At 41.2% G+C, this 20,854-nt stretch overlaps 1 protein-coding gene across 1 annotated transcript in view; it reads right to left on the bottom strand.

The window, feature by feature from the left end:
* Window positions 1-19,454, bottom strand: part of maml1 (mastermind-like transcriptional coactivator 1) — a 37,658-nt gene extending 18,204 nt beyond the window's left edge. The window contains exons 1-2 of the mRNA XM_079892668.1: window positions 18,155-19,454; window positions 2,859-4,139 (exon numbers count right to left, since the gene is read on the bottom strand). Coding sequence (XP_079748794.1) covers window positions 2,859-4,139; window positions 18,155-18,466 — 1,593 coding nt within the window. The 5' untranslated portion in view covers window positions 18,467-19,454. The remainder of the gene's footprint in view (window positions 1-2,858; window positions 4,140-18,154) is intronic.
* Window positions 19,455-20,854: the final 1,400 nt, after the last annotated feature.

Genomic DNA, 20,854 nt, shown 5'->3' with positions numbered 1-20,854 from the left:
ATTTCACTCAGATATACGACACTATAGAGGAGAAAAGACCAGCACAACTTCCCCTTCATGACGAGTTTAAGACAGATAGTGTGTTCAGTTTCATCTGCGTTATCATTCAGGTTACATAAAGCATATCCAGATTTGTATTTGCATCTTTACCTCATTTCAACGTCCACGTTCACTTTCTTTTTCCTCTCTGTACAGCAACTACATTTCTACTTTCATTTATATGGACGTGTCCTCCTAAAAGTCTGATTGTAGTTATAATCAGCTAGGTCTGCGCTGAGGGAAGTTATATTTATCCCTCAGACACTCAGACACTCCCTTCTGCCAGAGTTATCTTCAAGGTTAGCGGATGAGGAGTTCCCACCAGTTCTTCGCTTCATGAAAGGGCTCTTACAGTGTTTTTTCGAGGTCTTTGACTGCACTTGAAGTGGATGCTAAATTTATTCCCTCGTTGTAAAGCAATACTGCGCTTGGAAATGTCATTAATTAAGAGAAATAAAGATGTTTTTCTCCCCGCACAAGATGGGCTGCGTGTGAGAGACGGGATTGTCAAGGACATCTCTGAACAACTATCTCCTTTCTTTTCACTTTTACATTCTCACACACAGCAAATGAAAACAGTTTCTTCCCAGAATCAATTTCGTCTGATAACATCATTGATAATTTCTTCCGCTTGGTCTAATCTGAGCGCCTCGATCTTATCACTGTTTGAGTACGACACTTGCTTTGATATTGTGTTATTGTATTGCACTGGCATTCAGACACATAACTGAATATTCTCAATCATCTACAACCTTTCGCATGCATCTATAACACTGGGGCCGAACAGCAGCATTTGACCTACTCTGCGTGAACACGTGAGCTTCAGTGATTAGTAAGCACTCATTATTACGAATCATTATGGGGCATTTCTACCACCGTGACATGAGTCTCAGCAACAGCAGATGAAAGGCAGAAACAAGCTCTGGCATGATTGCACATGTGACCGAGATCTTGCTAACAAAAGGGCCCTTTCTGTGAACGGCTGCAGATCAGACACGAAGCTCACGCCACACGTGCTGTACGCACACGCGTAAAGACTTCCCAGCGATCCGTGTTTTCAGTGTTATACTGTAGGGGGCGCTATTGCACACCTCCTGAAAGAGGACTGAGTCTCCTGATCAAAACAGGAGAAGAAGCAGAAACAAGCGATAGAAGCACTGCTGACGCTCAGGTAAAATACTGTGATTATCAAACATAAAACTGGCTAATGTTCTGAATGAAATGTTGAACCCATGAAGAGGAAACGACTGAAGCTTTGAGGTGTTGATGGACTCGATCGACTCCGTCTGTGCTTATGATCATCGATCTGAATCCCATCTGGATGAAGACTTTGACAAATCATGATTTTCTCAGCTTTGTGTTAAAAATAATGCTTTTTTAATGAAACTCACCCACATGCATGCAGGCAGAATAAAATGTTTAAAAGCAGAGGCTCTATTCTTTCTTTTTATTGCATGTTCAGATACTCGTACAATAAAATATTCTGGGTGGCCATGAAAGTTGTGTGGAAATGATCAAAAATGCTGCCGGTGGCTGGGAACTTTTAAAACATGCTGGTGGGGAAAGAGTTAATTACTAATCACTTACTGTCTCAAGAATCTTAAGTCAGCATGTAGTTAAAAATACATATTGAAAGTATTTTTAAATAAACAAACCAGTGAATTAAATATTATACTTTTGTTTGTTTAGTATTTCTAAAGTTAGGGTCATTATTGGATTGCATTTATGCCTCCTCTACATAGATTGTGAAAAGTTGTTAAAGTGTGTGTAAACATTTTTAAAAAGATTATTTTAAATGTTACCTGAAGCGACAGAAATCTCTCAGGCTTCATTATAAACATCTTAAAAGATTTATTCACTTCAGATTTAAAATTTCCTCGCCTCCTCTATGCCATCCAAGATGTTCATGTCTTTCTTTCTTCAGTGGAAAAGAAATGAAGGTTTTTGAGGAAAACACTCCAGGATTGTTCTCCATATAGTGTCTTCAATGGGGTCCAACGGGTCGAAGGTCCAGATGTGAGTTTCAGTGCAGCTTCAAAGTCTCGACACGATCCAGCCGAGGAATAAGAGTCTCATCTAGACAAACCAGCGGACATTTATAACAGAAATAAACATTTATATACTTTTATCCACAAATGCTGGTCTTACACTAGCTGTGATGCGACACACATTACGTCATCAGGTTGAAAGGTCAAGCGGGACGTAGGTGTAAGAACAGACCCAGTGTTTACAAAGCCAACGTGCAAAGACTAAGACAAACGCCATTTACAAAAAATAATAAAATAAAATAAAAAGTAAAACAACGATGTCGGAAGCTGGAGGAGAAAATGAGATTGAGTTTTTCACACTACACTACATTTATAAACGAGAACACGCTTGACCTTTCAACCTGATTATGCAGTGTGTGTCGCATCACAGCGAGTGCAAGACCAGCATTTGTGGATAAAAGTATATAAATGTTTATTTCTGTTATAAATGTCCGCTGGTTTGTCTAGATGAGACTCTTATTCCTCGGCTGGATCATGTCGAGACTTTGAAGCTGCACTGAAACTCACATCTGGACCTTCGACCCGTTGGACCCCATTGAAGACACTATATGGAGAACAATCCTGGAATGTTTTCCTCAGAAACCTTTTCTTTTCCGCTGAAGAAAGAAAGACATGAACATCTTGGATGATGTGGGGGAGAGAAAATTATCAGGAGATTTTAATTCTGAAGTGAACTAATGCTTTAATGTGCGTTTGGGTTTGGAACGACACGAGGGTAGAATTTGATGTTTGTGTGAACTAAGCTAGGTTCAGGTGTGAAGCGGGTCTCACCGGAGCGTGCTGTAGGTGTGCTGGCCTGAAGCTCATGCCGGCCGGCCTCGGCTTCTGCATCTGCTGGTGCCGCATCATGTTCAGGATGGCCTGGCTCGGCTTGTTCTGGCTCTGTGTGGTCGCAGGACCCCGGGGAGCCCCGGACGCCACCGCCTCGTAATGGGACAGGGGTTTAGTGTTGCTGTAGTCCAACATGGCCGCCTGGGCCGCGGGGTTGGGCGCGTGGCTTAGCATGGGCTGCATGTACCCGGCCGGAGCGCCCGCTTTAGGAGAGCCCTTGTTCGGCATGAGCATGGCCTTGGGGTTCGGGAAGTCTTGCGGGTACAGAGAAGGACTTGTCGGCTTCTCAAGCCCAAACGTCCCGCTCATTTGACTTTGGCTGGGGGTATTTTGGGGCCATGATGTGGAGTGGTTTGGTTGCGGGTGGAATTTTGCCGTTTGCGACTGTGGTTTTTGTTGCGTTGGAGGCGGAGGCTTCTGAACCACGTGTTGCTGGCTTTGTAATATGGCTCTCTGCTGCTCGCGTGCCGCTAACTGTTGGAGCTGCTGCGCGGGGGACAGGTCTTTAGGCGGGCCGGGGAGCATGTGGTTTGGGATCTGTCTGGTGGTCTGTTGCACAGGCGATGTGGCCGGAGCCGACACAGGTGAGCTGGTGTGAAGTGGAGGTCCAGATGAGGTGGGTCTCACCTGAGGGGACCCGTTGCAGGACTCCTGGTCGAACGCAGGGGAGAACTCAGTCTTTACATTGGCTAGATCCGGTGGGATTAAGCTCTGAGTTGCACCGGACGTGAGCTCCGGGTCTTTGCGGTCACCGAAACTGACGCTGAAGAGCTCTTGTATGTCCTCGTAGGGTACCGAGCGATTAAACTCCTCCATGATCTCACTCCAGTCCTGGTCGTCCAGGTTGAGGTCGGGGAAAAGGCTGTTGTTCCCGGTCGAACCCCCGGTGGGGAGAATGCAGGGTAATATATCGTCCACCGGCTCCTGCTTCATCTCTTTCAGCAAGCGGAAATCTGAGTCCGAGCCGCGAGACGCACCACTATCGGTGATCCCGGCGTCGCTGTGCTCCGCTCTGTGGTTCCCATTGGCCATCACATTATGTTTAGTGTCCATTGGTGAGAGAGGCGGCACTGCGCCGTTCGAGACCCCGTTACGAGCTCCTAGTGTGTCCTCAACACAGGTCTTCTTATTGGGCGGGTAGCCATCGCTGAAGCCGTTGACCTGTTCACGGGCAAGAGGCGACCCAGCGCTCTCCAACTTCCTCTTCACCGTCTCCTGTAACTGCACAGAGAGGACAAAACAGATCATGCTTTAGACTTCATGCAATATCAATATTGATTTTCACAGCATTAATGTTTAATTATGGGCCTGTTTTGTTATAATTATATTATATATGATTTAAAGTAAAAAATATGTAATGTGTTAGGCGTGCACTGTAAGTGACAAACAAAAAGAGTTAAATCGTAATTCACAATTAAGGGTTCGTACAGACACTGTAAAATGAAAATCCAGGACTTTCAAGGACTTTAAGCACTACTTTTTGGTTTTCAAGGACTATTTGAGATTGCACTCAAACAATATCATTATCATATTTCAAAAAAAAAAAAAAAGGTAAAAGAGATAAACAAAAATAAACTAATAAAACAAAATGGTACAACTAAAGTGCAACACAAGCAATGACTGTGATTGCTTTAACCATTGAAAGGATACTATGACAAAGATATCATTATTCTTATTCAAAAACTAATTTTTTTCTCCCATGAATATATGATTGACCTGAAGAATGAAAGATCTATCATATACTTGGATATTTTGCATGGCTATGAGCGTGATATTTCTCATATAAATATCCATATCAGATGGGTTACAGCACTGATTTTATGTGAAAAGATTGTTTTATCAATAAAATTAAACTCTAATTTCATATATTGTCTTTCAATAATTCAAGCACTTTTTAAGTACCTTCTCATAAATATGGCCGTTTTTCAGGACTTAAATTTCAAAACGTCAAATTCAAGTACTTTTAAGCACCTCGTACGAACATGACAATTAATTGTCTGCACAAAATGTATGACCGTGGCTAGGCCTGTCGCAATAATCAATATATCGACTTAACGCACAATATATGTACATGACTTCAATAATTTTTAGTGACGCAATATATCGCCCATTATGTTTACATGATAATGAATGTCACCAACATTTTGCCTATCGTGCCGTCATCTTGTCTGTTCTCCGTGTCAGAGGCGTCTTTGGGCCGTTATAGTGTTTTCCTGGCAACTACAGACAGTTTGAAAGAAGTAGTTCAAATGCACTTGATTTCAAAGCTGCAATCCACTGTTCTGGTGCAAATATGAACGTCACGGCGTAAATAGTTTTAGCAGCAGATAAGGCCTGTTGAGGCATCTGTGCCTGTGTTCATACGGGCATCTGACGGCTGAGCAGGGTTTGTGTTTTCAGCAATTTAAAGCACCTTTACTTTACAGAGAAGAGAAAGCCAGAGAAAAATCTGTAAAAAGAGCCTTTTGTGCTTTTGCAAGTGCATTTTTTAGCAACTTTTTTTTAGAAAATGTTTATTTACTATTTATTCAAGGATATTTAGGATATTAAATTTTTTGACACTTTATTTCCATGATCTAAAGAATGATTGCTGTCATTTGAAAGTGTGTAGGCCTACTTGCATTATTATGCTGTTATATTATGATTTATATTCAGTGGCATAAAATGGTCTTAAAATGGCAATAATATTGTTTATCGCAATTATTTCTGGGACAATATATAGCACAACAAGAAGTAGTTATCGTGACAGGCCTAACCGTGACAGGTCTACTTGGTAAATACCATGTCAATGGACAATAAGTTTGAACAATGACGAATGCATGTCATGAACAAGCCAGCACAAAGCATACGTGACTGCACTAGGAGCATCAGTTCGAGAGACTCTGAGGATCAGAAATTAGGCAAAACAACATCTCGTTTTTAAAAGATGACGTGCAATTTTCTTACTAAAAGGTCAAATGTCACGTGGACCAAGAATGCTGCCGTTCTACGTATATTAATGATAATTAAAAACTTGTTTCACAACAATTCACTCAAACAAGCAGACCGTCAGGGATGAATCACGCTCTTAACACTGAAGGGCCACTGAAGCACACCGAGTGCTGGACTGGGTGTGTTTAGAGTGTGGCGAGTCTCTCCTCTTCCTGCGACATCAAGGGAACGACGTCCACCTGCTCATCCCACTGTAGAGGTCTAGGCTGGCTAGTGTTGAGGGAGAGGTCTCTCTCCGGGTCTCTTTGAGCTTGACTTGGGCTCTGGTTTGTTCTTAAGTTAAACTTGCTTTCATTATTTGGTTTAGTATTTTGTTTTCAGTGGTTCATACACTGACGGACATTACAGATGACCATGTTTTCTTGTTTTATATATTTTTCTATTCATGTTAATAAATGTTTATTAAACCAATTCACTACGTCCTCCATTTCATTTGCCACGGCTTTGAGCCGGTCGTGACAAGAGTAAAATCTTGAACAAGAACTTTTTACTAAACTTTAACTTAAATAACCTTATCCTCCAGATTTTTTTTTTTATCTTTGTAAATCAATATTATATAACTTGCATTATATGTCAAAGTGTATTTTTCAATCCTTAAGAATGGATTGTGCCAAGTAGGGGTGGGAATATTTTGATACCTCACGATTCAATTTAAAATCAATTATCGATTTTTAATAAAATTTCAATTCGATATATGCATAGATTTGATTGTAGTTTACTGTTTTGTGCTACTTTTCTTATTTGACTGCGGTAGACCATTTAATAGCAATTTTTTTTTAAAATAAATCCTAGTTTATTTACTTTTTCTTCCCATTTTAGTCAACCCAATATTATATAACTAATGCCCTTTAAGCTGACTGCAATCATAATGTACAATCAATACAAAAATAGGAACAAAGAAGCAAATTACAAACAATAGGACAAATACAATAGAAAAAAAAAATACAAATTAAATAAACTAGTTGAATAGGAGCAGAATGAGGTCTGAACACATCTACCCTGTGCAAACAGACGCGAGCGGTGCTGATCGGCTCTCTGGCCGTCTGATGTCACCAGTTTCTGAACCTGTAAAACTGGTCTCGGCTACAGTCGCTTCGGAGACGACCTCGCTGGGCGGCACACCCACGAAACGGCCTTTCAAACATGCTAAAACTCTTCCCAAAGCAATTTTCTGCCAACATGCGTTTCTTAATCTCTTGTGCGCTTACTTTCCCTCGGTCTTCGAGCCTCCCCCACAAGCCTGAGTCTAATTACCATGTGTATGAGTGCGGATCCCACAACAAAAGAGCCAGCGCTCGGGTGCGGGAGTGTGCCGAATTCCTGCCCGTGCGCGGCTCAGACGCGGCTGGCCTTTGATGCTCTGCCTCGTACGACGAGCATCCCCCGAGCGCTCGGCTCTGGCCCCAGGGTGTTGAGCACGGAGATCAATATTACAGCACCGACTCGGGTCACTACACCCATTGCTCTGCGGTTACAGCTACTTCACAAACAAGGGGCAGAGTCCAACAAGAGTTTAACATCCTTTCCAAAAGGTAGTAATTAGTGCTTTAATGGTCTGAGAGCAGCCAAAAATCTGCAAGTGCAATTCAGACCAGCTGTTCATTTATTAGTGCACTTCGCCAAGACAAAGCAGTTTCTTAGCTTTATACCAGTTTAATGACAGAAATCGGACAGCTAGAGGTCATAGAATTTTCTAAACAATGTAGAAAATGATGAAATATCTGATAACATATATATATATATATATATATATATATATAAAAAAAGTAAAAAAAAAAAAAAAAGTCGAAACCCACATTTTGTTTCTTTCGGTGACATGTGACCTGGTTAAAGGAGAACTCCGGTCAATTTTAACATTGAGCTCATTTTTTTGTACATTTGGAGTGCTGTCAATACAGAGAACAACGACAAAAATTGGTGTTGCCTACACCGAGTTATTCTATTTTTAAAATTTGCACCCTGTTGACTTCAATGGGGCAAGTACTAAACCTGCTTTTAGCCTCTTAACATCCTTGATGTGTCATTACAAGTGCACAGAAAATGTGAGTGATTCCTTCTGAGTGAACACGAGTGAGTCTGACTGCAGTAGATGTGAAAGATATGTATAAAAATGATGTTATTTAAGCCAGCGCAAATACCTTTGTTTACATCCTGTTTTTCGATTGAAGTCCAAAGTAGTCGATTGCCGAGTTCACACGCATAGGTTTAATACCTATGATCACGCGCGTGAACTCGGCAATCGACTACTTTGGACTTCAATCGAAAAACAGGATGTAAACAAAGGTATTTGCGCTGGCTTAAATAACATCATTTTTATACACATCTTTCACATCTACTGCAGTCAGATCCACTCGTGTTCACTCAGAAGGAATCACTCACATTTTCTGTGCACTTGTAATGACACATCAAGGATGTTAAGAGGCTAAAAGCAGGTTTAGTACTTGCCCCATTGAAGTCAACAGGGTGCAAATTTTAAAAATAGAATAACTCGGTGTAGGCAACACCGATTTTTGTCGTTGTTCTCTGTATTGACAGCACTCCAAATGTACAAAAAAATGAGCTCAATGTTAAAATTGACCGGAGTTCTCCTTTAACCCTGAAGCTGAGAAAGGCCAGTGCTGAACAGGGGGAACTGAGTTATGTTGAGTTATCCTGTGGGGAAAACATCTAGATGCACTACAGTTCGCCACAAAGCCTTATGACTGAGAGCCACCTTATTAACACTTGCTTACTAAAAACACCAGCCCATCTGTGAGAAGCTACATCAACATCAAGACATCTGCGGTTGGGGGAGAAAATGAAGACTGTCGACACTTAGCCCTCACACGGTTACAAATTATGTGATTTTCTTTCTTCCATGGCAATTTACCTGTTACCCGTTGTATGGAAAGTGTGTCTTGTGTTCAACTGAAGGAAAAAGTCTAGGGATGCACAATATATCGGCCACCATATCGGTATCGGCCGATATACGTTCATTTTTAATGTTATTGTTATCAGCCCTATAAGAAAATTTGGCCGATATATTAAAGCCGATAAATAATGTATTATTTTCCTTCAGCTGAGACACTTCAGATACACTCTGTTCAACATGATGGGTTTGAATAGCTTGAAATATGATTGGAATCACTTCAAAAAAGGACAATACGGTTCAGTGCAAGTCTGTCATATCGGCTACATAACATTATAATGAGAATATTATATATAATGTGTGTTTGGGACATGGATTTTAATGGTGAGACTGTTGTTTTTGTAATCAGGCTCTCAAAAATGTTATTTAAATTTGTAATCAGATTTATCGGCTATCAGCTTTCATATATAAAGAATTATCGGTTATCGGCCAAAATTTTCATATGGGTGCATCTCTAAAAAAATAAAATAAAGTCATATATAGTCAAATGTTTCTAACAACATGAGGTTGAGTAAGTTATAGGAATATTTCACAAACTCTACGACTTAAGTGGCCCGAATAAACGCCACGTGACCAGGCTGTAGGAGTACGGTTGGTGAGTGCTCCAGGGCTTCACTAAAACACACCCGTAACACACCTCTCTGGAACAACGTCACACACACCCATCATTCACCAACAAATGGAAGTTTTATCAGAAAACTATCAGAAAGAATTCACTGGAAACAGCGAGATCGCAAAACAAACATGATAAAACCGACCGTTTGCTGGCATTTGTGTTGTTTACTTAAAGCTTTAAAACCCAAGCATTGATGTTTTACCACGGGTTTACAGTAATACATTGATCATAATGAATTAATTTGCGTCAAAACTGCACATTAATCACACAGAAATAAAATCGTTTACCGTTATTTCACAATACATAGGACACCAAAAACAAAGTACAAACACATGGTCAAACAAAAAAAAGTATACAATAAAATAAATATACAAATGATATCCCCAGTGCTTTAATTTCAGGAATGTCTACTGACTGTTCAGGAGTAATATGGGCTAAAAAGACATCTAATAAAGTCAGATGTAAAATAACACTGCATAGTTTATCATAGATCTAAAGTGTAACCGCTTGAATGTTTAGTTCTGTGCGTTGTGATGTGCGCCGTGGCTCCACGTGAAAGATCGCTCTCTCGCTCACACACTCTCTCTCTCTCTCTTTAGCAAAAATGCATCACAGACAAAGGGTTCAATATTATTATATATATAGAAGTAGCTGGCGAGATTAAATTTGCAAGATAATAATTTCTTAATAGCAATAATAATAGCACGTGTACTTTCTTAATTTCTCCAGTACCGACAGCAGAACCGATAACGTCCGAGCTTATCGATCCAGCGGTCTTTCATAATTCAGCACCGGGGCCCGTTTAATACCGGGTTTCGGTACCCATCCCTAATCAGACAGTCCGGTATAAAGAGAAAAGATGTATTGGCAGATGAAATAAAAACATGATTGTGATAGCCTTTATGATTTGTCTGATTTCTCCAAGCGGTCATATTTGGACCAAGGTATTGGGCGTTGGCCCAGAGGACGCCCCGGCGAGGCCCGATCAAGCCCCGGGAGTGACAGTGGAAACACGCCCTGGCACACACGCGCAGCTCGCTTTAGGCCCGACAGTGGAAACACGGCTAGTGAAAGCACACACACAGCTGTCCAGTGGCCTTGGGGAACAATAGTGAGTCAGTGGTGTGTGTGAGCAGGGGGAAGGGTGTGTGTGAGCAGATCTGAGTCATCCTAAACACCGATCACATTAGCACAGCCATCCCAAAACTACTGCCATGCTAACCTCCACAGCCTTCATGCCAAACAAGCCCAACGCTAGTCTGACTGCTCCAGACGCGAGCACAACCTGGCTGGACGAGAGAATGAAACACTTCTGCCAGCCCTGAGCTGACCTCAGCATAACACACACCGTACAGTCACACACTGCTGCAGTTATAGTCAGATCTCGTGAAGAAAACACTGAGTTCTGGGTCCCACTCTCGAGTCACTATAGGACTCCGGTTAGGGATGTGAATAATTCAATCAATGTCCGATTAATCGGATTTAATAATGTAGTAGAGATGCACGATTTATCGGCCACCATATCGGTATCGGCCGATGTATGTTCATTTCTACTATGTTATCGGAAAATTTGGCCGATATATTAACCCTTAATCACTCTTTGGGGTCAATATGACCCCAATGGACTTTTCCTTCATTTTTTAAAAATGTTACCTTCATCTCAGGGGCATGAAACTCTGTGACTTTTCCTAAATAATCTATCTAAACATGCACAAAAAAACTGGGCTTGATTTGGTTGTTCTAAAGGTGTGTAAAAAAAATTTTACCTTTTAAGGTCTTTGGGGTCAAAATGACCCCACATTGAAAATGAATGGGAAAATGAAAAAAATGACTTTTTTTTATTTTGTTTGTCAAAAAAATAAAATTAAATCCATTATAAATCTGAAAATTTCTACATATAAACCAAGGTCTGGTCCTAGAGCATAAATAAAAAGTAGAACGAACTTTCTATCTCATACACACACACACACACACACACACAAACACATAAACAAACACACAAATGTATGTGTTTGCAACAGAGAGCATTTTTACAGAAATTGGCAAATAAAATAAACAAAACTGGCATAAATTTAAAAAAAATGTACATTTAAATCAAGGTCTGGTCCTAGAGCATAAACCCAAAGTGGAACGAACTTTCTATCTCATACACACACACACACAAACACACACAAACACACACAAACACACACATGTATGTCACTGCAACAGAGAGCATTTTTATAGAAATTGGCAAATAAAATAAATAAAACTGGCATAAATCTAAAAAAAATTTACATTTAAATCAAGGTCTGGTCCTAGAGCATAAACCCAAAGTGGAACAAACTTTCTATCTCATACACACACACACACAAACACACACAAACACACACGTGTATGTCCCTGCAACAGAGAGCATTTTTATAGAAATTGGCAAATAAAATAAACAAAACTGGCATAAATCTAAAAAAATTTACATTTAAATCAAGGTCTGGTCCTAGAGAATAAACCCAAAGTGGAACAAACTTTCTATCTCATACACACACTCACACAAACACACACATGTATGTCAATGCAACAGAGAGCATTTTTATAGAAATTGGCAAATAAAATCAACTAAACTGCCATAAATCTGAAAAATGTCACATATGCAACATGGAACAAGCTTGTACACACACACACACACACACACACCCACACACACACACACACACACACCCACACACACACACACACACCACAGTCATGTCATAGTGGTGACTTGTAATGGTTCTGCAAATGTATGTATAATAATTTGCAAAAGCAGATAATTCAAAATATATCAGAAAACAACAAATTCTAACTCTGACAAAAATACAGATTTTTTATGTATTTCAAAATGTTTAAATAAATATTCACAAAATATATATCATAAAGTTGTGAGGAGAAGTTGAAGCATCAAGAACAATGAAGTGAAAATGAATGAGTCTCTATGGCCCTCTATTGGATATATGTGGTCATTGCACTTTCTTTCTTTAATTATAATTTCTAAAGTTTTTCCACAAACCAGCAGATGTCAGTATTCTATCCCTTACACATAGAGCAATGTCCAAAAACTATTTAGATTTAATTAAGATCATCATTTAAGTGATTTTTTCTTTAAAAAATCATTTTTCATGAGACAATTTATGGCCTAGTTATGTAATTGTGCAGTAAATAGGTAAAAAAATTCAAAATTTCCACAAAAACACAGCATAAATGTATAGTTGAGAAGTAAATAAAAAAAATGATATATAGTTTCCATATAAAAAATGTATATTTCCTTATGCAATCGCTCTTTAAAAGTTTGGGGTCAAAATGACCCCAAAGACCTTAAGTGTTGTCCTTTTTTAGGAGTGATTAAGGGTTAAAGCAATAAATAATGTATTATTTCCTTCAGCTGAGACACTTCAGATACACACACTGTTCAACATGATGTTTATGAATTGCTTGAAATATGATTGGAATCACTTCAAAAAAGGACAATACGGTTCAGTGCAAGTCTGTCATATCGGCTACATAACATTATAATGAGAACATTATATATAATTGTGTGCTTGGGACATGGCTTTTAATGGTGAGACTGTTTTTGTAATCAGGCTCTCTCTCAAAAAAAAAAAAAAGGATTAAGATTTATCGGTCAATATATCGTTATCGGCTTTCAAATTTAAAGAATTATTGGTTATCGGTATCAACTACGGTTGCAACAGCGCGAACATGATTTTAGAGCACATTTTACAATAACGGTACAGTCTCAGTTAACAGTAGCTGCGTTTCTATTACAGATTTTGCGCGCGAAAAAAAAAAAAAAACGATTGCGAAATGCCGTTTCCATTAACCGATGTTATGCGACTAAAACATCATTTCTTTCCTTTCACGATAAATCATTCCAACAATTATAGCGACTGATGTTAGTAGTTTACATTATATCCCAGCCACAGAACTAGCCATTATTGTTAAATGGAAGGAGACGTAGGCGTGCATCCAAGCTTTAATGGCAAGGAAAGCCTCTTGCACTGGGAGCTCTTGCACTGGGAGCTCTTGCGCCGGGAGCTCTTGCGCCGGGAGCCCTTGCACTGGGAGCTCTTGCACTGGGAGCTCTTGCGCCGGGAGCTCTTGCACTGGGAGCTCTTGCACTGGGAGCTCTTGCACTGGGAGCTCTTGCGCCGGGAGCTCTTGCGCCGGGAGCTCTTGCGCCGGGAGCTCTTGCGCTGGGAGCTCTTGCACTGGGAGCTCTTGCACTGGGAGCTCTTGCGCTGGGAGCTCTTGCGCCGGGAGCTCTTGCGCTGGGAGCTCTTGCGCTGGGAGCTCTTGCGCCGGGAGCTCTTGCACTGGGAGCTCTTGCGCCGGGAGCTCTTGCGCCGGGAGCTCTTGCGCTGGGAGCTCTTGCGCTGGGAGCTCTTGCGCCGGGAGCTCTTGCGCCGGGAGCTCTTGCACTGGGAGCCCTTGGAGCTCTTGCGCTGGGAGCCCTTGCGCTGGGAGATCTTGCGCTGGGAGCCCTTGGAGCTCTTGCGCCGGGAGCTCTTGCGCTGGGAGCTCTTGCGCTGGGAGCTCTTGCGCTGGGAGCTCTTGCGCTGGGAGCTCTTGCGCTGGGAGCTCTTGCGCTGGGAGCTCTTGCGCTGGGAGCTCTTGCGCTGGGAGCTCTTGCGCTGGGAGCTCTTGCGCTGGGAGCTCTTGCGCTGGGAGCTCTTGCGCTGGGAGCTCTTGCACTGGGAGCTCTTACACTGGGAGCTCTTGCACTGGGAGCTCTTGCACTGGGAGCTCTTGCACTGGGAGCTCTTGCGCTGGGAGCTCTTGCACTGGGAGCTCTTGCACTGGGAGCCCTTGCACCGGGAGCCCTTGCACTGGGAGCTCTTGCGCCGGGAGCTCTTGCACTGGGAGCTCTTGCACTGGGAGCCCTTGCACTGGGAGCTCTTGCACTGGGAGCCCTTGCACTGGAGCTCTTGCACTGGGAGCCCTTGCACTGGGAGCCCTTGCACCGGGAGCCCTTGCACTGGGAGCTCTTGCACTGGGAGCCCTTGCACTGGGAGCGGCACACATGAGGAGTTTCTGGGTGACAGAAGAATCAACAGCTTTCACAAACAATGTTTACAATAAATGTCTCGCATCAGAAAAACATTTAGAATTATGTTTTTATGTTGTGGTTTCTTTGACCACACACTCCATGACCCACTCAAAACGGTCTTGCGACCCACTGGTTCTGGATGTAATGTACTATGTCGCACTGCTGGCACTAGCCTAGCGGGTCACGTCAACGGCCTTAATTATAGTTTCACACAAAAAAGAAAATACTGCCATCATTTAACTCACCCTTGTGTCATTCCATAAGACTTTTGTTCATCTTTAAAACACAAATAAAGATTGTTTTTAATGAAACCAGTCCATTCATCCAAAACTTTGATGCTTCAATGCAAGTAATCCATGCGAGTTGAGCAGTTTAATGTAGTCTGGAATGACAAGGGGGAGTAAATACACATTTTCACTTGTGGATAAACCACTTGTACTGTCCTATGACACAAAAGAAAACCTAGAGTTGAAAGGCTGATCTATAAGAATCAAGCTTTCCATTTCCATATTTATTTCTCTAGTCTAGAAAATGTAGTTAAAAGAAACACAAGCCAGTTCCACTCTTGAGATCCTCAGAGCGGCTCGCGAGCGAGAACACACACAGGAGGTTTGGCAGGACGGCCACAGCCTCAGCATGACTACATCCCAGCATGTCGAAACATTCCCGCAGTGAAACCTGCGGAGTGAATGATGGACGGATCAGATCTAGACGGAGTGCTGAAGTGCGGTAGGACTAGTCAATCCCTGCTTGATATTAAATGAGCTCAGGTGTTTAGATGCGTCATGTACAAGTGTTCGGTTTATGGGTTCAGGCTTAGTTTATTACTGACCCGAATCAAATGAACGGTTCATGAAACGAATCCTCGTAGCTCAGTGTGTTTCAGCCACCGCTCCGTCAACTTCACCAGAACACGAACACTTCTAGCCATAAACTATGAAACATCATGCTATTGTGTTAGATGTGCGCGCACGCGGTCTGCGTTCTCAACACAATGAGTGCTATAAAGTCAGCGTGAAGTGGAAATGCCATTCGCCTCTTCTTTCCTACTGTGATGATGATCTGTGAGAGGGGAAGAGAGGCTCGGATTTTGTCTGTCGAGGATTGATTGGATTGTAGAAAGTGTTGTATTGCTGGACTGACACTCGTACGGCCATTCTGCAGCTGTATTGTCCATCAGAGATGAAGTATAGCGAGCGGAAGGGACACGCTAATGTCTAAAGGTTACGAGGTTGAACGGCACAATAGTGGATAAATGAAAAATAACAATTTAGATTTTTCTTTTGATCTCTTTGAGTGAATGATTCAATGACTCACTCATGAAGTGTTCTCTTGCTTCATTACTGGATGAATCAGTGTTTTCCAATGAATCTCTCGAATGAATGATGATGATTCAATGACAAATACATTCATCGCTTGTCGCCACCTACTGGTGTAACGATGTAATTGATGCAATTATTGTAAGACAGAAATAATGATGCGGTGAGGTTGAAAAGACGGTTTATGAAGTGGTTTCATATCTATACATGACAATCTCTGGATCAGAGCACAGATCTGAACGTCCCTGTGATCAGAGGTTTAATAGACATAAGAGCCGAATCGCTGTCATTTAGGAATAACATCGAGTGTGTGTTTGAATCAGGATTGTGATCTTTTAACGATTAATCGTGCAGCTCTATTATGAGGGCACACATTTAGAATATAATAATAATAAAAGTGATGCACCGACCGAATGGCCATCGATCGAAACGCAACAGTTTTTGCTCCAAACACACGATTTGCATCCTTTTTTTCATTATTTTGGCCGATCCCTGTTCTGGACTTGAACACAATCAGCAACGCAATCATTTCCAAACTGTAATTTTGTGTTTGTGCGGGTGTTTTCTGACAACCGGTAATGTCGAGCCCTGTAAAAACTGCAACATTATATAATTCTTTAAAATAATTTAGAAGTGTCAATTTTGAGATCATGGTGATATTGAAGAAAACGGCTGACCACAGATCAAGAGTAGTGATGCAGCAGCGCTCTGAAGAGACTGGGCAAGATAGCTAAACTGCTAGCGAGATCAGCTAGCTCGTTTCCGACACAGAATTAAAAATAATCATCGTTTTCATCTCACAATTCTGACTGTTTTTCTCAGAATTGCGTTATATAAAGTCGCAATTCTGAGGGGAAAAAGTCAGTCTTTTTTTCCTCAGAATTGGACTTTATAACTCGCAATTGCGAGTTTATATCTCACAATTCTGAGAAAAGATGTCAGAATTGCAAGATATAAACTCACAATTGTGAGAAAAAGTCAGAATTGTGAGTTTATTTCTCACAATTCTGACTTTATAACCTGCAATTCTGAGAAATAAAGTCAAAATTGAGAGATGTAAACAATTGTGAGATAAAAAAAAACGCACCAGTACGCAACAGCACTGCAAGCCTGAACTGAAGACGGGTCCTCACGCTAGCAGATGTTATAGATGTTATAGATGGACTCACTCATCAACACCATGCTCTGATCAGCTGTGTTTGCTGGTTTCTAGCTGTACAGTCTCAGTTTAATGTTATAAATCTCCCGTTTAATTGTAACAATTTAAAAAAAATAGCTAAATATTTCTTAGTTATATACTTTATCTAACGCAATGACATTCACACTTGACTATTTCTGGAGTAAAAGTGAATCTGCCCAACAGAAGAACACAGAAACAGGGATGCTTTGAGAGAGTTCGGAAAGTGAACAAACAAACAGACCCAGCCATGAGGTGATCATTCACTGACCTCTCACAACATCTGTGTCACACACACTCTGTGCACAGAGCTGATCATGTGACATGTGCAGGGCTCGTGCTGGTGTCAGGGTCACATGACCTCAGCGCCTGTTGCTGCCAGTGCCAACACACACACACACACACACACACACACACCTGCAGATGCTCTGCACCTGATGCCAGATGCTGAAACTGCTAAGACTAGTCTTACGAGTTAATCACATTTTTTAGTTAGTTGAGTTCACAACTGTTTTAAGTCAGTGACATAGAAACTGAGATTGGTCTAATTTAATGCTAAGAAGTAAGCCTGATGCCACTTGGTCATAGTCTGATCAGCACTTCACATGTCCTCCTAGATGTAGTAAAGCTCAAGAAGTTAGTGTCTAAATCAAGCCATACGTGGCCCTGGGTCACCAGTCTCCAGTCTCGAGTCGCACGGGGATATCTGTGGCAATAGCCAACAATACATTGTATGGGTCAAAATTATACAATAAAAAAAATTATGCCAAAAATCATTAGGATATTAAGTAAAGATCATGTTCCATGAAGATATTTTGTAAATTTCCTACCGTAAATATATAAAACATGTATTTTTGTGAGTGAATGCAGCAGAATCACCAACATAAATGAACAACTTTAAAGGAGATTTTCTCAATGTTTTGATTTTTTTGCACCCTCAGATTTTCAATAGTTGTATCTCAGCCAAATATTGTCCTATCCTAACAAATCATACATCAATGGAAAGATTATTTATTCAGCTTTCAGATTATATATAAATATCAATTTTAAAAAATTGTCCTATGTGAATGGTTTTGTGATTCAGGGTCACATGTGAGATTTGAACCTAGTCATGTGACCCACAGGAACCTCACAAGCCCTTCCACACACACACACACACTCACCGCGATCAGCGTGTTGTTCCTGCTCTGCTCCCCGGGCTCCTCCGCGCCTCCCCCGGCGCTGGTGCCTCTGTGCCCCGCGGGCTCCGCGCTCGCTGCCGCGGGCTGCCGGTGCTTGCTCGACCGCTTGGCCTTGGTCTGCAGGCACCGCTGGTGCAACGCGTAGGTCTGCTGCCGCTCCATCTCCTGCCGCTCCACCGCGTGGCTCTGGTAGCGGCTCTCGCAGCCCGTGTGATGCCGGCGGAAGAGCTCGATGCGCCGCCGCAGCCGCTCCATCACCGCGTTGTGCCGCGGCACCACATAATCCGCCATCATCCGCGTCACAACGCGTCTGGATACTGGCAGCAACTCTCACACTGATCGTGCCGTTCGTGTTCGCGAGCGTCTCTTTACAAAACACACTCCACTGACTCCATTATCTGCACTATCTCCTCCTTACACAACAAAAGACTGGGCGCATAGTTCAGACGAGAGCGCTGATATTCAGAAATAACGCGTGTAAAGTTTGCGTTTAACTACCTTTACACTGATTACTGAAGTATGTTCAAGTCTAGGGTCCTGACACAAGACAGAGTGAAGTTAAAACCGCGGTTTTATGAATGAAAGAGTTCACAAACACTGATAAATTATTCATTTTAGAAGTTGCATTTGTTTAGACGTGAATGCAATTTAGAGGAAAGTTTGAAAGGACTCATAAGTTTTACTTTGAGGAGTTTCTATTTAAACCCTTTACAGTAATATTTACCTCACGTTTAGGCTTATTTGTTCACAACACGTCGTTAAATCGAGCAAGAACAAAACAACAACAAAAATCAACAACTTAAAAATAAACGTTTTTTTCGCCTCACAGTTTTAGTTTGACAAAAGACGCACTTGATATAAAACCCCATCGACGAAAGGTTAGAAAGTGCTGTTTTAAACCGCGTACATTACATCCATTCCGCCCTAGAACACAGACTTGGAGAGTTACAAGCGAGTTTTAGCAGTAAAAGTAACTTTTAAAGTAGCAGCGCGGCTAACAGCTGATCCTCACAGTTACATTACAGCTACGGATGTAGCTTAGCCGGAATGCTAACTAGCCCTCGAACAAAGCATTATAAACTCACTTTCTTTCAAAAGCGCGTTAAAAGTCTTTAAGTTCACACAACCGACTTCTGTGCCCCGGTTGAGCTCGACACGAACCCGAGAAAGCGACCGGTGAGGGAATAAACTCTGCCCTGCTGCGCTGTCTCTATTGTTTTCCAGTCTTCGGGCAGTTGCTGGTCGCCATCTTGTAACTATGTTTTTTCTTTTTTCCTCAGTTTTTTTTTATGCGCGCGCTGTGAGTGACAGGTCACCCGAGCAATCGCTGGACACACACACTCACACTCACACATTCCTCAGCACATGCGATATGCCTTATTGTTCTCACACCTTACTACAACACTTCGAGTTTTAAATGGTGGGAAATAATGCAGACTAGATCGAAAGGATGAAATTGTGGTAGCTAATGTTTTTTTTGCCACCATTAGGATTTTACAGTAGCAACAACTATTAACTAATGCATTTTGGCAGAAAATGTGGTTATTTAAACAAATATCTGCTTATTTATAAATTCATAGGATATTGATATTCCATACCAGGCTCCTGTCTGTCCACTATAGTTTGTGAAGGGTTTATTATTCGATTAAAGTTCCCAGAGCTCCGGTCTCTAGATGTCCTTCCCAGTGGAGGTCCAGACAATACACTGTCTAAAAAAAAGAAGAAGAAAAAAAAAAGATATATATATATATATTTTCATGATTTGTTATCACAATTTTGTATCTTTTGTCACATCAACTTAATGTAATTAATGTGGTTCAGATAACACAATATTCTGAGTTTCTATTGATTAAACCAATCTCATTTGTTGTATTTACTCAAAATGTGAAGGCAACCAGGATAACTTACTTTAAGTCAAACCAACAATACTTTTTTCACAGTGTAATTTTTTTGGAATTGGAACAATTATTAATTTCCATCGAGGCAGTCGTTGTAAAAGAAAAAATCCTAAACACATTTAAACAATAAAAATTTAAACACATAAAACAATAAATGAAAAAATCCTAAACATATTTAAACAAAATAGTCATCAAAGAATTTTTACCAATATTTACCACAAAAAACTGGATATGAATATGAAAAGGTTAGACCAGGGGCCTGTACCATGATGGTGGCAGAACAAACTCCGGGTTACAGGATTAGTTTCGAGTTGTCAAAACCAAACCAATCCAACCGGTTTGCAGAGCCCGTGATGCTGATCATCCACTCTCTCCGGCTTTGATCCTGAGTTTAGGAGTTCAGGAGTGACATCAGCAGCGGACAGCCAATCACAGGCTGAGAAAGAGTGAAACTGAGATTCACTAACTCTCTTCTGCAGAATATCACCACACTGAAGAATATTAAGAATTTAATCAGATTTACACAGCAAGCAGAAAACAGCGGTCTATGAAAGAGGACGACTAAAGAAAAGGTCTTGCTGTGTCAGTGCAAGTTAAAGTTGTGAAGTTAGTTTACACAGTTGATAAAGGTAGAGAGAGAATTGAACATTTAAGCTCATGTAGTCATTTTACAGCTTCATCTATTGATTCTAAAGTGTATTTATATTACCTTTTATATTTATTCATTTAAACTGCGTAATAATAATTGATAAACTAAAATTGTACATGCGTGATCGATTAAGGG

This window comes from Squalius cephalus, assembly GCF_949319135.1.
Source record: "Squalius cephalus genome assembly, chromosome: 14".
NCBI lineage: Eukaryota > Metazoa > Chordata > Actinopteri > Cypriniformes > Leuciscidae > Squalius > Squalius cephalus.
Note: the sequence above shows the minus strand (reverse complement) of the source record. Positions and strands in the feature narration are given on the sequence as shown.